Source organism: Antedon bifida, chromosome 7 (assembly GCF_963402885.1).
Source record: "Antedon bifida chromosome 7, ecAntBifi1.1, whole genome shotgun sequence".
Taxonomy (NCBI): domain Eukaryota; kingdom Metazoa; phylum Echinodermata; class Crinoidea; order Comatulida; family Antedonidae; genus Antedon; species Antedon bifida.
In genome coordinates, this window is record NC_136232.1 from 9,718,557 (window position 1) to 9,733,967 (window position 15,411).

The window sequence follows — 15,411 nt, forward strand, 5'->3', positions numbered from 1 at the left end:
CAATATTATTGCATAATATTATTATTATTATTATTACTTGTATAGCGCACATTTATACAACATTTAATTATAATCAGCGGCGCTTCACATCAATTAGTATCGTAACATTGTTTGAAATATAGTGCTTTTAAATGTTTTTTAAACTGATTATAGTCGTCTAAGTGTTTAATGTGACTTGGTAAACTGTTCCAAATAATAATAGTATTCTGAAAAGTTCATATTTTGGCCATTTAAAAAAAAAAATCCCTGTACTGTTTTGAAAAGTGCATATTTAATTTTTACTATACGTCTATAAGATATAATATATGCGCATATATAGCAATATTATTTCATAATAATAGTATTTATTATCAAATTTTGACCTTTTTATTTTATAACTTGTTAGTATGACTTCACTATGAATTTTACTCTTCCTGCTATGACACCGTATATACAAGATGATTACAACGCAATATATGCAATCATAAAACAATAATATTATCACACAATCATAATAAGTACAGCAGTATCTAACAATAGCGAAAAATAATTTTACAATACGAACATTCTAGCTACAATTAAAACATTTCAATTATGTAATATTTCGATATAAATTATAATAAATCAAATATTTAAATAAATACATCAAGGTGATTTTGTGCTCTAAAATTAAATATTCATATTTTTGTCAATATTTTACAGATAAAATTATTAATTTAAATAATGTTATCTCTCCCAGAGGAATTTTATCAGATAAATAATTGTATGGTAGGTCAAAATAAATGTCAGAATGTTACAATAAAAATATTACAGGATACGTTTAACAACAAAATAATGTTGATATCAGCTGGACACATCGATATTCTCTAAATATTGCATCTTTTCTTCATGCATTTATGTACATGGTATGAATGGTAAACAAGGATGGGCCAATGAGAGTGAAGCATTTATGTACATGGTATGAATGGTAAACAAGGATGAACCAATGAGAGTGAAGCATTTATGTACATGGTATGAATGGTAAACAAGGATGAGCCAATGAGAGTGAAGCATTTATGTACATGGAATGAATGGTAAACAAGGATGAACCAATGAGAGTGAAGCATTTATGTACATGGTATGAATGGTAAACAAGGATGAACCAATGAGAGTGAAGCATACACTGACTGCTTGTTTTGGAATGTCATCAGCGATTTAACATTGTTTGCGTATAAACCCAATTTTCTTTTCATTATTGGAACTGTATTTTGGTCACTATTCATTGGCGTCCTTTGTCCACTCTCAACTCAACTTGTACTTAAATACACTCTACTTTTATTTCATGTGTACTATTTTAAATTAAATATAAAATTATTTGAAGAGTATTTTGAAAAAAAAAAGAAATTCAGTTGGCAACTGGTGTAAGAAAGCAGATTTTAGACATCTGAAATGACACATTGGACAGCTTGATGGTCTTGGACGGTATAACAGTCAGGCACTCGGTGGCAATAGTAGGTTATAAAGTGAATGGTTCAAATCTTATAAGAATAACATGACATACTTCAACATTTGTGTTACTTTTTCGCTCCAAGTATAAAATAATATCAGATAAAAGTGAAACTATGTATTAACTTTTTGTGCATTATTAGAAAAGCTCTTGTCCTGTCTCTTGCTACTACTATTGGTATTTGGTTAATAAGAAGGAATGTATCAGATGAATGTCAGACTCGTTTGTTGAACTAAGGGTTGAATTCACTTTCAAGAGAATCTGAAAATATAACATAAATAATATTTGATTAACAAACTTAAATATTTTCTACAATGAACATAGGCGGATTCAAGTGGGGCCAGCAGGCCCGGGGCTACCCCTAAATTTTGAAAATTGTAATGCAAAAATAGGACACTAATTTTAGTTCGGCACCTAAAATTTGCAATTTCTAGGCCCTGGGCCCCACCCCCACTATTTCTAAATCCTGGATCCAACACTGATGAATGTACTTCTTTCTCATATCAACCAGCACATTTAAATTCAAAACAGCCTGTTCATATCAATCAAATTACCATCATTAATCAGGTATAAATTGGAGTTTTAATTTCTTTTAATCGAATACCTTGTTCAACAGAAATAATACACAGGCCTCCATACAGATTGATACATTTATGAATATGATATCCTGTGCCTCAAGGTTGAATCACTTACTATTAAATTTCTTCTTTAATTGAATAAAAGCAATAAGGTATATAATATCTTGAAGTACATTCAACAAATGACTATCACTGTAATGTTCGTGGAAAAATATGCAATCAATAATTCCTAAATGTCAAAGGTGAAACCTTTTGAAACATAGTTTAATTCATATTGCACGGAATATTATGATAAAATATTGTTACGGCGATGATTAATTAAAAATAGACATTACCTTGAACGCTGTGGCCATTAGTATTGCCTGCCTGGCTACTACTGTTAGACCATCTCATAGACACCTCAGCTGAGCTAAAATAATAATATAAAATATATAAAAGTTGATTTGAACTTTAAAAGTCAACCTTGACCTGAACATGTTGTCATTGATAGAAAGAGACGATATGTAACATATGCACATTAGATGATGTCGCATATGTAAAAAAGTATTAATCTTGTAACGATACTTAATACATCATTGTCATTACCTTAATTCTCTGACTTCACGTTTGGATTTTCTTATTGGTGTCATGTTTCTTCTCTGATCGTCTTTCCGCAGGTGATCGACAGAACTACGACTTTCTTGAGGGTTCATATCTATATAAACAAAATTTACAACAAAAATAAAGAGATACTGTAATTTCTTTCTGTTTCGAAGGCAATCTGTACAAACAAACCCACTACACAGTTTACTGCAAACTCTTCAACAACTTTGAATAGTAAAGTTGTTGAAATCAGGTTTGAACCCATGGGTAGCAAAACATAATAATAATAATAAAATCTTTATTTGAAAACGTAGGCTCGTCCACAACAAAATGTGTTCTTCAACGTGGCCGTATGAAAGAAATACAACTACAGTATCACAAAACAAACGGATGAACAAACAAGAAAAACCACTTGTCTGTAAAAATTGTATAATATGTTTACCTTGACCACTAAATACTGTAGAACTTCCGATAAACTCTCGCAACTTCTTCTTAAGGTCGCGGCTAGTTTTCTTGTAGTAATACAAGTCCTTTTCAAGGGCCTTAATCTTGGCATCGTATAAACTGTTCAAAATAAAATTTACAATATGAAATAAACATTTTGTTGTTATATATATACCAAAGAGAATATAATTTAAAAATAATAATAATACTAATAATAATAATATGGATTTATATAGCGCACATACCTTTCAAGAGTGCTCAAGGTGCGTATATACATTACCATTATTATAGAGTTATTACACTAGAGGGCTTGCTGTAATGTATTGGGGTGACTCTAGTCATACAGTATAACACCTCTATGGGTTCTATTCAATACTGTACCTTGGTGTGTTGGACCCAGACACCTCAATTTGTTTCATTAGAAACTGAACTCGCTCCTGATGTTGTTTCTGTTGTTCTGTCAATTTTCTATCCATTTCAATCTCAGTTCTTTGCAGTGCCCCATCTAACTCTCGAACAAGCCGTTCCTGCTCATCAATTTTCATCTAAATTATTAGTAAAATACTATGAATTAACTAATGCAGAACACTGTTTATTAATCATTAATAATTATTCTTTAATACCTAATTGAGTTATTTTCTCTTTCTTTCTATCATACGCATCCAACAGCGAGTAACTCGCCAGTTACAGGATTAATAAACTATTTCATAATTTATTGTGCTTATAAACTAAGTCTCATTTGAGGCTTAAGGAGTGGAGTTGAAAGAGTTGTGAGTTACAACCCTGGCACTAGGTCAGGATTGAACCCTGGACCTTGGAAAGCAAGCATGTTAACCACCAAGCTACAGCTCCACTACTTTCTGATTAATCAAATAGATTTACCTCTAATTCGTTAACTTCAAGCTGTTTCTGTTTTTCAATTTCTCGTAAATCTACAACTTTTCCAAAATATCTGGCAAGAAGTGCTTTAGTTTCAGGTGTTGACAGCGAGCTTAGCCTGTCCATTAAATCAGTCTCACTCTATATAAAATAAATATTTAACATATATGTAAATTAACCACCTGCAAGAGTGAAAAATTGTTGAGGAATTTTTTTTTGTTCATAATCATATTAACACAAACACAAAGACAAAAAAAGATCTTAAAAAATAACCTATAAAAAGTTTTTACTAAAAGAGTTTTTCTAAAAACCTCAGAAAAATATAATTTCTCAATAATAAATAATATTTGTAATACTATGAGATTGTAGAAGCTCAGAATAAAATCAATAACTGAAACATAGCAGAAGGCAACAGATGGCATTTAATACTTGCAATTATCAATAATTAATGTCTCCCAAAAAAATGTTTATTTTCAAATGCAATAAGGGAAAAGATGATTAGCGTGCTTTCATAAATTCATTTATTCATTCAATGCACTTTTTCCTTTCTAATAATTCATTGCGAATTCAGAGAACTTATTGGTTGTAATTGATTCAATCTAACTGTTATATTAATGCCGGCTAAACCATTGATAAATGTTGCACTGTAAAAGGCTGTTCTAAATATTCTATTTTAAGGTTTCTAGTAAATGAGCTCTAATAACTGTTTCAGATTAACAAAAAGCTTCTTTTTTTATAATTTTATTTTGATTAAACTTTGTTAAATGAGGGTGACTAAAAACACTTAACAGCAAAAGTTGTCCATATGTGGACATGATGATGTCATATCAATACCATAATTGGGCATATCACTACCATATTTGGGCAGATCAAACTTTTTTTGTCAAACTTAACACAACAGTCACCTGCGATAAAGTGTTTGTCCGTAGATCTTTCTGTTTGTTGGAGATTGTTTCGTTCTTGTAGTCAATTGCTGCATCTAAAGCGTCTATTCCTTCGTTCAACTCAATTAATCTAAAAATAGTAATAATAATAATATATCTTAATGATGAATTTCCTGAAATCTGTTTTAAAATAGAAATATGAATGGCTTAATAGAATTGATTGATATTTAGTTCTACTCAGAGGGAAACAGCATTTTATAGTAATGTGTAGCCTGCTACACTATACAATAAAAAGTCTTTAACCTTCGTTCCTGTCGTGGCGATAATATGCTGCCTAGCTGTAACTTTTCATCCAGCAGACTTCTCTGTTGAACTAATTTATCACTGAAAAAGTAAAATATGTAAAGAAATATTTAAAAAAAAGATTAAATTGTTTGTTAAAGCTTTAGCGGACACTCCTTATATGGACAATTTGTTTTGGTTGACAAAAGGAGGGGAATAAATTTAGGAAAGAACTAAAGGGACACTTTCTGGTAGAAAACTAATGTTCTGTCTACACTATCACACTTTATATGACTAAAAATGTTATGTGCCCAAATATAGACATGATGATGTCATAGCACTACCATAATTAAGCAGAGCTTAAGAGGCAAATTTGAAAGGAAAGACTATAGTGTTAAAGGCACAGAAGCCTTATCATTAATTTGTATTGTATTAGGGAGGTTTCGCAACCTTACGAATACGATAACGAAAACGGATACGTCACACATTTGTGAAACTTTTGAGCTGATCCCCATTTCACATTCGTAAAGCGTTTACGTGTTGACGAATATCATCAGTCATATTCGTAACTACAAAACGAGTATAGATTTTGATCTATTTTGCACATTTTGCATTTGAATCAGGAATTATTCATGATTATAATATAATTATAGATTTATTGAAAGTAATTTACTAAAATTAATTTACTAAAATGCCAGGTAAACAGTTTTTAAAGTCCTCACTCGCTTTGATGTTACTCTTGGTCTAGGCAGCCAAGAAACATGTACATGCGCTTCGTTCAAATTTACCGCAGTCATATTTTGGACGGCGCCCTCAATATTTCGTTGCCATTCGAAACAGATTTTTACTGGCTTATGAAAACGAATACGTATGCGTGATGTATCCGTTTTCGTTATCGTATTCGCAGCGTTGCGAAACCTCCTTATTAGTAAATAGTATTTACCGATCTACAATAAGACCTTCTATCCTTTGTTTGATAGCTGGAAGTGAGTTCTCTACACTCGTCCTCATTTCTAGGTCCTTTTCTTCAATCTCTTTATCTGCATTTTTTATTCGCAATGCTAGCCCGTGAATATCCTAAAAAATATGTAATACATTTTTATTCATAATAAAAAAACTATCTGTTACGATCTTCAAATCTCTTCACTAAATGGGAGAAAATCCTATTTTTGTGTGATTTTCTGTTTTGTATTGTTGTTGTATATATGGAAATGTTATTCTGAAATAAAGTGATCAATCAATCAAAATAATACATTTCAATAAAATGAATTATGTATGTTACTGTAATGCGATAATGAAATAATCAAAATTATAATTAATTTTTTTCATTTTTAAAACTTTCATTTCATTCTATACCAACAGTGAATCATCACCACTAACAGACTGGTTAAAATCTTAAAATAAAACTACTACTACTGTACTATTGGATTTATTATTTGGCTTAAATTGTACAGTTTTATATATTAAAAAAAATGGTAACATATAATTTAATAAACTTTATATGACATATTCATACCAACGAATCAATCTTCATTTAAAATATGTCAGCATTTATCAATCTATTCATTTTCTATTAATAGTCAGAAATGGTTAGATTTTAAATTTCTTGAAATAACCATAATGAAAAATGACTTGCAATGATTTGGCTAATTATTCTCATAGGTTATTAACCGCAATCTGTTTCACACACAATCAATAGTCACAATAGAAAATCTTGAAACGCTAAAAGGTTAAAGAATATATTAATTAGACGTAATTAATGATGGTAATTTCCTGGCTTGTTGTTGTGATGTCATTCATATTGAGGTCTTTGACTTTTAACAAAAAGATAAGGTTTCTGCACAACATGAATATATCCTTCACACACACACATATTTGTGTACTATTGCACGCCATGTGACCCACAATCGTCCAATCCAATAACAGGAAACAGGAATTTATTTAGGCGTTATATAAATTAAAATATTTAACTTTTTTGCTAATATATATATTCTAATATGTATATAGTACACTACACATTATCAAGACATGCATATAAATATATAACCACAAAGTCATCTTCTATGGTCTAATGGTTGAGGCACCCTTCCTGCATGAAAGATATCATACATTGTGAGATACTATGAATAGTACTGAATACTGAATAGCTTTATTTGTCCATTATCATATAAAATAATAATAGAAATTCATCTTAAAGATTTGCAAATATATATTAGTACAATTAAAAACAGACATATGTAAAATATTAACAAACGATTAAAAAATAGAATACACACTCATTATTGCACAAAAGCTTAAGTTTAAAAAGTAGATACAATTTGGAAGTTAAAAGATAAAATACGATAAAATGCATAAAACACTTTCATTTCATTTACATATTCTTAATTAAAATACAATATTTTATGTTTTCCTAAATAATTGCACGATCATAATGGTACTGGGTACAATTCTTACCAGAAGACTCTATTAATTTATGATTTTTTTGAGAACTTATGTATTTGTAAGATAATGTTGTTGTTACTAACCTGTGATAAAACAGTACTAGAACGCAGTTTTTTAATCTCAAGCTGGCTCTTCTCTCTCATCATTGCCTCTCTTTTGGCAAGAATAATTTCCCTCTTTTGTAGTTCCTAAAAAAAAACAAACACATAATTATTAATTAATTACGGATTTAAATATATTATATAATTTATTTTACTGTAAAACTAAAGAAACTACATGTATTTATTTATCCAGGTTATATTCTAAATAGTTTGAGTCGGGTTCCTTTAGAGCCCTGAACATGGATTGACTTTAGAGCCCTGAACATGGATTAACTTTACTAACATCCTTTATCAGTCACTTACAACTTCAAGTTCCTGGACTTTCTTCTTTTTTTCAAGAACCTTCTCAACTTCTCCGTCCAACCATTTTCTTTGTTCTTCTACCTTCAGCTGTTCATCCGTGATGGTACCACCTCCTGCACTCCTCAACTTCCTCTGAGCAGCAGCAACCTGGAAACAAATCAAACTTATCCTATTCTTTTTTTCTTTTCTCATCATTATTTTACTATCTATTTCTGTTATGTGACAGAATATGTATTTTAATATACATTTTAAAATGTTTTCTTTTAAATTTTTTATTTATTTTTTTAAAAGTTAATTTATTGATTGATGGTAATGACCATGGACATATTGTCACCAAAGATCTTACATACCTCTTCTGTTTTTCTTCGAAGAATTTTCTGCTGCTGTTCATTTCTTATCTCAAGTTCCTTAATCCTCTTCTGATCTTGTTTAAGATCCCTCTGTGGATAAATAAAATAATACATAACATTTATAGATATACATAAAGACATAAACAGATTTCAAAACAAACCATTATGTATTTTAAGAACAAGCTAGATTAGAAGTTTGTGATGCGTACCTATTCTATTTCATACACATCCAACAGCGAGCACAAACTCGCCAATTACTGGAAGGATAAACCATTTTATAACTTATCGTGCTTATAAACTAAGTTTCATTTGAGGCTTAGGGGGTGGAGTTGAAAGAGTTACAACACTGGCACTAGGTCAGGATTGAACCTTGGAATTGGAATAGCTCACCTCCAGCTTGATCTTACGTTCACTTTCCTCCTTCAACCGCCTCTGCATCAGTTCCTGGTGACTCTTCATCTTTTCAATGGCAACTTCTAACTCTGCCGCCCGCTTCTCACTCTGGGTCTGGATTTTAGCCATCTTGTTTGTATCCTAAAATCAATTATATTTAGAGAATATGTTATTTCACTTTCTAAAAAAACTTTCAAACTAAAAACTATATCAGTACTCTCACAATTTGGATACAGACTATTGGAATACTTTTAAATACCTTAATAGTGTGAACAATGCTTGACTGTTTCAAATAAATTTGAATGAAATGAAAACTAGCTTTGTTATAATTGATGGCATTTACCTGTTGTTTCTTCTCAAGTAATTTCATCTTATTCTTGGCTTCTTCCATCTTCTTTTTATATTCACTCCTTAGTTTTTGTTTCTGCTTCGTGTCATCTTGACCTTTAGACTCAAGATCATGCAAGGCTTGTTGAGCTTCCATCAAATCCTTCTTTGCCAACAATGACTCCTGGAATATTCAAATTAGTAAAATAAATTTGATAAGGACCTCACACACACATTCGTTGGTCATCTTCTAAATACATACCTTCTCAAGTTCTTTAATCTTCACAGTATACATCTTATTCATGGCTTCAGACTCTTTTCCAGTTTTTACCAGTTCTCTGATGAGCTCTTCCTTCAGTCTATAAAACAACAGAGATTTTCATACAATACAAAATATATCAAACTAAATAATTCTTCTTTATCGATTAAAAATGATTCAATAAAACTCACCTAATATTTAAAGTCAATTCTCGCATCTTCTGCTGCGATTGATTGAAGCGTAGTTGTGAGTCTCGCACTTTCTTCTCGTTCTGTTCTGTACTTGTTCGTAAGTCTTCAACGTCCATTATCGATTTCTCAAATTCATCCTGTATGACCATCGTGCCTGAAAAACAGGGAGTCAAACACATTTATTCAGTTATAACAATACTAACTGGGGCCTGCACTGAAGCAAAGGCTTGTCTCATGAGGACCTCGGCAATACATATAGATGTATAATATTGATGTTATGATAGCTTCAGTAACCACTCCAAATAAAGAATGCTAACTTAATGTAGATTTACTAAGCAATGTTTGTGATTGTGAATATTCATGTTCATTATGCTGTTTGATTATTGTTCTGGCTCAAAATAAACAAAAATATATGATAGAAAATGATTTTAAATACCTTTTGGAATTCTACTCTTGCGCCCAGAAGTGGTTCTGGTTTTAACAGGAGCTGACCTAATTGCCTTTTTGTGGCTCCATGTTTTACCCAATGGACTGCAAGAAAATAGAAAATAAGAAACTTCTATAAACATTAACAAGTCTGTCTACAAATTATTATGGGAACAATAATTTACCTATTTAATTAAAGAAACGAAATAAAACATAATAAATGGTTAAAAAAACTAATAGTAAGAAGAGAAGGATACAGTTGGAAATGTGATAGCATACCTGTTGCCAGAAAACTCATCATCTGAGCTATCACCGAGGGAGCCACCAAATTCTTGATGAAGAACCTCGTCATCGTCTTCAATACGCTTCACCAGAATCTGACTTCTTGCTCGGAAACCTTGAACAATACGATCTAAAGAAAACTGAAAGAAAGAAATAAAAAGAGTAAAGACTTAATAAAAATCATACTTGTAGCCATGTGGCTAAAACTGTCAGTGAGTGTAACCTATGACCTTGCTGTCAGTGATTATAACCTATGACCTTGCTATCAGTGATTATAACCTATGACCTCGCTATCTGATTATAACCTATGACATCGCTATCAGTGATTATAACCTATGAACTTGCTTGTAAGCCTTGACCAAACTCATAATATGTTAGTACATACCAATGGCGGACTTGTGTGTAAGCGTCTACTTTGAGGCCTTGCTGGACCACCACCACCAGACGATTCTGAGACTATTCTCCTTCGACCAATCAGGTGAGCTGGAACTGATTTTGCTCTTTGACCTTTTGCTGGTGGAGGGTTTATTGGATTGGCATTTTGTTGTTCCTGTAAATATATTAAGCCATAATAAAATTAACAACTATTAAACAGAAATATATACTTCAGGACGAAGAAACACTCATGGTTGATATCAAAGGAAATAATTATATAGGTAAAGTAACAGACCTTCTCTTCAAAGTTTCTTAATAGTTCTGTCAGCTCATCTATCCTGATCTGTTGCTGTACTAAGCCCTCCTCTTGTAATCTATTCCTTTCCATTGCTTCCTCCAGAAAATGCGCCATCTCCATCCCAGACTTTTCCTAGAATGAAACAAAAAGATGATGTGTTCTTGATAGTTAATTAGTGGTAGTAGTTTGAATAAAATTAATGTTATATTAAAGATGTTTTCTTTACAGTTGTCAGGATTTTACTAACCAGTTCTTCTACACGTTCTTGCAGCATGTTGGCCTCCTTTACCTTCTCAGCAAAGATTTCTTCATCACTTGCCAGATCTGCTAGGGCCTAGGAAATATAAAGAACAGTTTTTAAATGAATGAGAAATGATTTAAGGTTTTATTTCTTCTGGGTTGGTTCCAGTTGTTCTTAAGACACCCCTCCCTCCAGATTGTAAGTAAATATTTGTTCTTTGCATAAAAGAACATATAATCAATGAACAAACCATAGTTCATATAATATAATGGATAACAGAGTGATGCCTAAATTAGATAACTAGATGTACCTTTTTTAGCCTAGACTCCAATTCAGTCACTCTAGTGCTGTCTTGATCAATATCCTCTAGTTCAGAGACTATCTGGTTGCTAGCCTCCAGTACCAGATCCATCCAGTTCTGAATGGATCCTGTCTGGGGTTTGTTAAGATTCAGAGTGTTCAAGAGGTCAACAAAGATCTTCTTTGCTTCTTCTGTGCAGACTTTAAAATGGGCACATGTTGTTCTCACACTTAAAGAGAAATGTTGCAAGTTATGTTGTTGTACATTTGTAAAGCTCTGTCTACACTATCAAACTAGTTTGCCCAAATATGGTTGTGATATGCTTAAATATGGTAGTGATATGACATCATCATGTCCATATATGGGCACATGCACAAGATATTGACGTTTTCTGATGTCATCGTCACCTTTAATTATTGTTCATACTGTTTTGAATTTTTCAGAAATATTGAAATTTTGGTTTTGCTAAAAAAGCAAATTATGTATTTCTGCAACTATAAACTTTAAACATTTCTAAAAACTTTCTTTTTTCTATTAACATATGAACACATGGTACCTTCGTATTTGTCTTTCAAGCACCTCTATCTTCTCTTTATCTTCTTCGCTCTGATCAACGGTTCCTAATGCCGTTTTCTGTCGCTGCAACTCTTCCCTTAATGCCTGGATTTCTGTCTGCATCTCCTCCATTCTAATGGACTGCACATCCTGGTTTACTATTGGTTTATTCTTTATATTCTTGGCCTGTTAAAATAATTGATTGAATGTAATATATCCACATCCTCAGTGGCATTACGCAGTGGGCAAAGGCCCCTAGTTTAGCACTTCTTAGGGGGCCTACAATGCCGAGTAGTTGAATTGGGATTGCTCATGTTCTGGGGGCCCCTTAAACTAGTGAGCGCTTAAAGCCGTTAGTTACATAAAGTGTACATTTTACTTGGTAATATTGATTGATTCCTTTGCAGCTCAAAACAAAGCTAAACTTTGCAGTGCAGGTGAAGCGTCTGAGCCAAAATGTGCAAAAACGTATATACATTTTAAAGAAAACTGAGGAAAAACAATATGTGATTTACATATTACATATGATAAATTGTATATATGAATATTTATTGGTTGATTCAAAAATGTATTTTAAGTGCGGAGAGGCACTATATGTCAACAAATAATTTTTGGTCCTCTCTTCATGACGTTTGTCACATAATGCTTTGTATTTATTCATTTTTTATTGTATGTATATGTTTCATATGGACAGTTTGTCTGAAATCAAGTTGAATAGAATATTCACATACCCTATTTGCGTATTTCAAGGAGTTCAACGTTTCATCAAAGTTGACAGCGGACGGACTGATGCACGTTATCATACAGGTCTTAGCATTGCCACCAAGCGAGTCTTTTAAGATTCTTGTTATCTTGGAATCACGGTAAGGAATGTGAACATTCTTCTTTTTTTGGTCACTGAGGGCGCTGATTACGTTACCTAACGCTAACAGACCGCTATTAATATGAACGGATTCTACAGATTGAAAAAAAGAAATAAAAAATTATATAGTAAAATCATATTTATTATGATCTAAAAATGTAAAACTAAATGATGGAAAACTTTATTGAATATGATGAAACCTTTGAAGCGTTCTCCGGCATTGCCTGTGCGATGAGCTCGTTCCGAGCCAGCAAGATCAACGAAGTGGAACTTAGATGATCTCAAATGGTTGTATGTTACATCGTCTTCGTCATTCTTGCTTGGTTTCTTGTCTTTCTCATTTTCATCTTGCCAATTTTGATCTAAGAAAAAAAATTTAAATCAATACAACAAAAATTATTTATCAGAATTCCTATTAATGTAAATAAATATGAATAAATCATCCAAATATAAAAGAAGTGACTCACTTAAGACTACAGTAAATATTGCATGAGATCGGCTGGAATATTCGTTCATATTGGTGGAACCAGTCTGTCGATGGGACGAACCAGATGCCAGACAACTCATCACATCTTCCATGGAATTACACGGCATCTCTTTTGCTCCAATGATAACTGTTGGAAAAATGGATTTAATAATTAATTAAGATGATGATTGTTAAATTTATACACTTAAATGATAATTGAATTTAACTGCATATAGAGAGCTTTGTGTGAGGGAGTTGAGTAGAGCTAGTGATCTGGAAGTCATGGGTTCAAGTCCCACTCTAAACCTGCCAACTATATACCTGTGTTGCCATTTTCATCTTCCCGTATATGCATATCTTTATTGCTAGTCTCCCTATCCAGCAGGTCACGTAATTCCTCTTTGTAGATTTCAATGTACGACACTTTAATGGCATGTTCAACATCTTCATTGCCCTACAAATAATAAAATAAGTTTTTTTCCGTTATAGTAAAGAAACACAATTTTATTAAAACACAAAAAATAACAAGAATATAATAAACAATAATTTGTAATACCTTGATTTTATGGAATATTTGCTGCACAGCTCTTGGTATGATGCCATATTCCTCAGTGGTTATATTGATGTAATTACCTCCGCCAACGGTGAATGTTTTTCCTGAACCCTAAAATGAAAAAAAAAAAGTTACTAAACTTTTCATTTTAGAACTGTAACAATATGAAGTCAATAAATATTCATAAGAAATGAAATGCTTACAGTTTGGCCATAAGCAAATATAGTTGCGTTATACCCCTCAAACAAGCTGGAGACAAGGCCTTCTACGCAGCTGTTGTATACATCCTCCTAAAAAGAAAAATCACAAAAGGGTAACAAACAATACACAGGCTATAAAGATAGATAATGCTAGAAAATGTATCATGACTATTATGTAACCACCATATATGCATAAAAATTGAAAAAGCTAGAGCCAGTGGAGCAGTAGCCTTTAACAATGAAGTTTTCTCCTAATAAAAGAATAAGAAACATATTTTGATAACTTTTGTAAGTGCTTTTCAACGTACCTGCGTACTCTTTGAGCCTAGAACAGTATCAAAAGTAAATGCACGATCTCGGCCTATCACCACCTGATGAGAGTTGGACAGAACACGTACACACTGCTCATGATGATGAAGCTTCTCTTTGGCAAGTAGTGGCCTTACCTATAAATAAATATATGAATAATAAATCAACAATTATTATGTACTTCCAAAAGCAATTTATTATCAAACTAATTCTTCATCACACAGCATCCAGATGATAATATCATTGTATATACAGTACAGCAATTATATAACACAGACTACTTATCAAATAACAATATAACTCATGATACTTACTCTTACAACAACACGAACTGGAACTTCTTGTGTCATTTTATGGTTCTATTATTTTGTTGCTTTTTCAATTCATGCTCTGCAAAATATAATTATCAATATTAATAACATACAAATAATTATAAATTATATAAGCCTTTACAGAAGCATCATACCTCTAGAATAGGTCTAGTCTAAACCTCACTCATCTGAAAAAGGGAAACCCTACTAGGCTAGTCTAGACTAGGCCTAGTGATGAGGAGGTTGGTACCAACATAAACATGGATTGGAGGACGGACATCGTCATGGAGGGATGGGTCAACTAAGTATGATGAGATTGAGGGAGAGCGAGGCCTAGCCTACTACTACTCATATAGCATTAAGAGAGCTACTAGGCCTAGACGTCCTTAAACATCAAGGACTTTAAATTTACTTAACTTTGCTTCATAATAACATTTATAATGACAAAAACTCACCCAGTCTAATATTTGACCACTGTATACAACATAATATTTCGAGAAATCCAGTCCGTTGGCAAGTTTTTGTTTACCAACGAAACGATTTATTGAATTACGCCCTCTATATTAAACAACACAATGTGAGACACGCCCTCTCAAGTCTCGAGAGTTTATACAGAGCCTCGCTTTGAATATTTATTGACAACAACGACGCCTAATTATCGTCATTACTATACTGTATTTGAGAGGTAGTGCATTTCTACTAAATATTATCTTCCCATAATAACTTAGCTTAGTTGAAACAATAAAGACAGT

At 32.2% G+C, this 15,411-nt stretch overlaps 1 protein-coding gene across 1 annotated transcript; it reads right to left on the bottom strand.

The window, feature by feature from the left end:
* Window positions 1-358: 358 nt before the first annotated feature.
* LOC144847951 (kinesin-like protein KIF27) lies at window positions 359-15,171 on the bottom strand. The gene is made up of 32 exons (XM_078704567.1): window positions 15,115-15,171; window positions 14,663-14,738; window positions 14,348-14,485; window positions 14,043-14,129; window positions 13,843-13,950; window positions 13,608-13,740; window positions 13,288-13,434; window positions 13,021-13,182; window positions 12,690-12,913; window positions 11,960-12,144; window positions 11,413-11,632; window positions 11,109-11,195; window positions 10,859-10,993; window positions 10,574-10,738; window positions 10,186-10,328; window positions 9,917-10,011; window positions 9,481-9,634; window positions 9,293-9,389; window positions 9,047-9,214; window positions 8,701-8,844; window positions 8,311-8,400; window positions 7,961-8,107; window positions 7,640-7,744; window positions 6,058-6,191; window positions 5,136-5,216; window positions 4,854-4,962; window positions 3,952-4,089; window positions 3,451-3,614; window positions 3,068-3,189; window positions 2,629-2,737; window positions 2,379-2,452; window positions 359-1,726 (listed from the first exon to the last, which is right to left on the bottom strand). Exons 2-32 carry the CDS (start codon window positions 14,696-14,698, stop codon window positions 1,698-1,700), a joined length of 3,930 nt encoding a protein of 1,309 aa, XP_078560693.1. The 5' UTR covers window positions 14,699-14,738; window positions 15,115-15,171; the 3' UTR covers window positions 359-1,697.
* Between the last annotated feature and the right edge of the window lie 240 nt (window positions 15,172-15,411).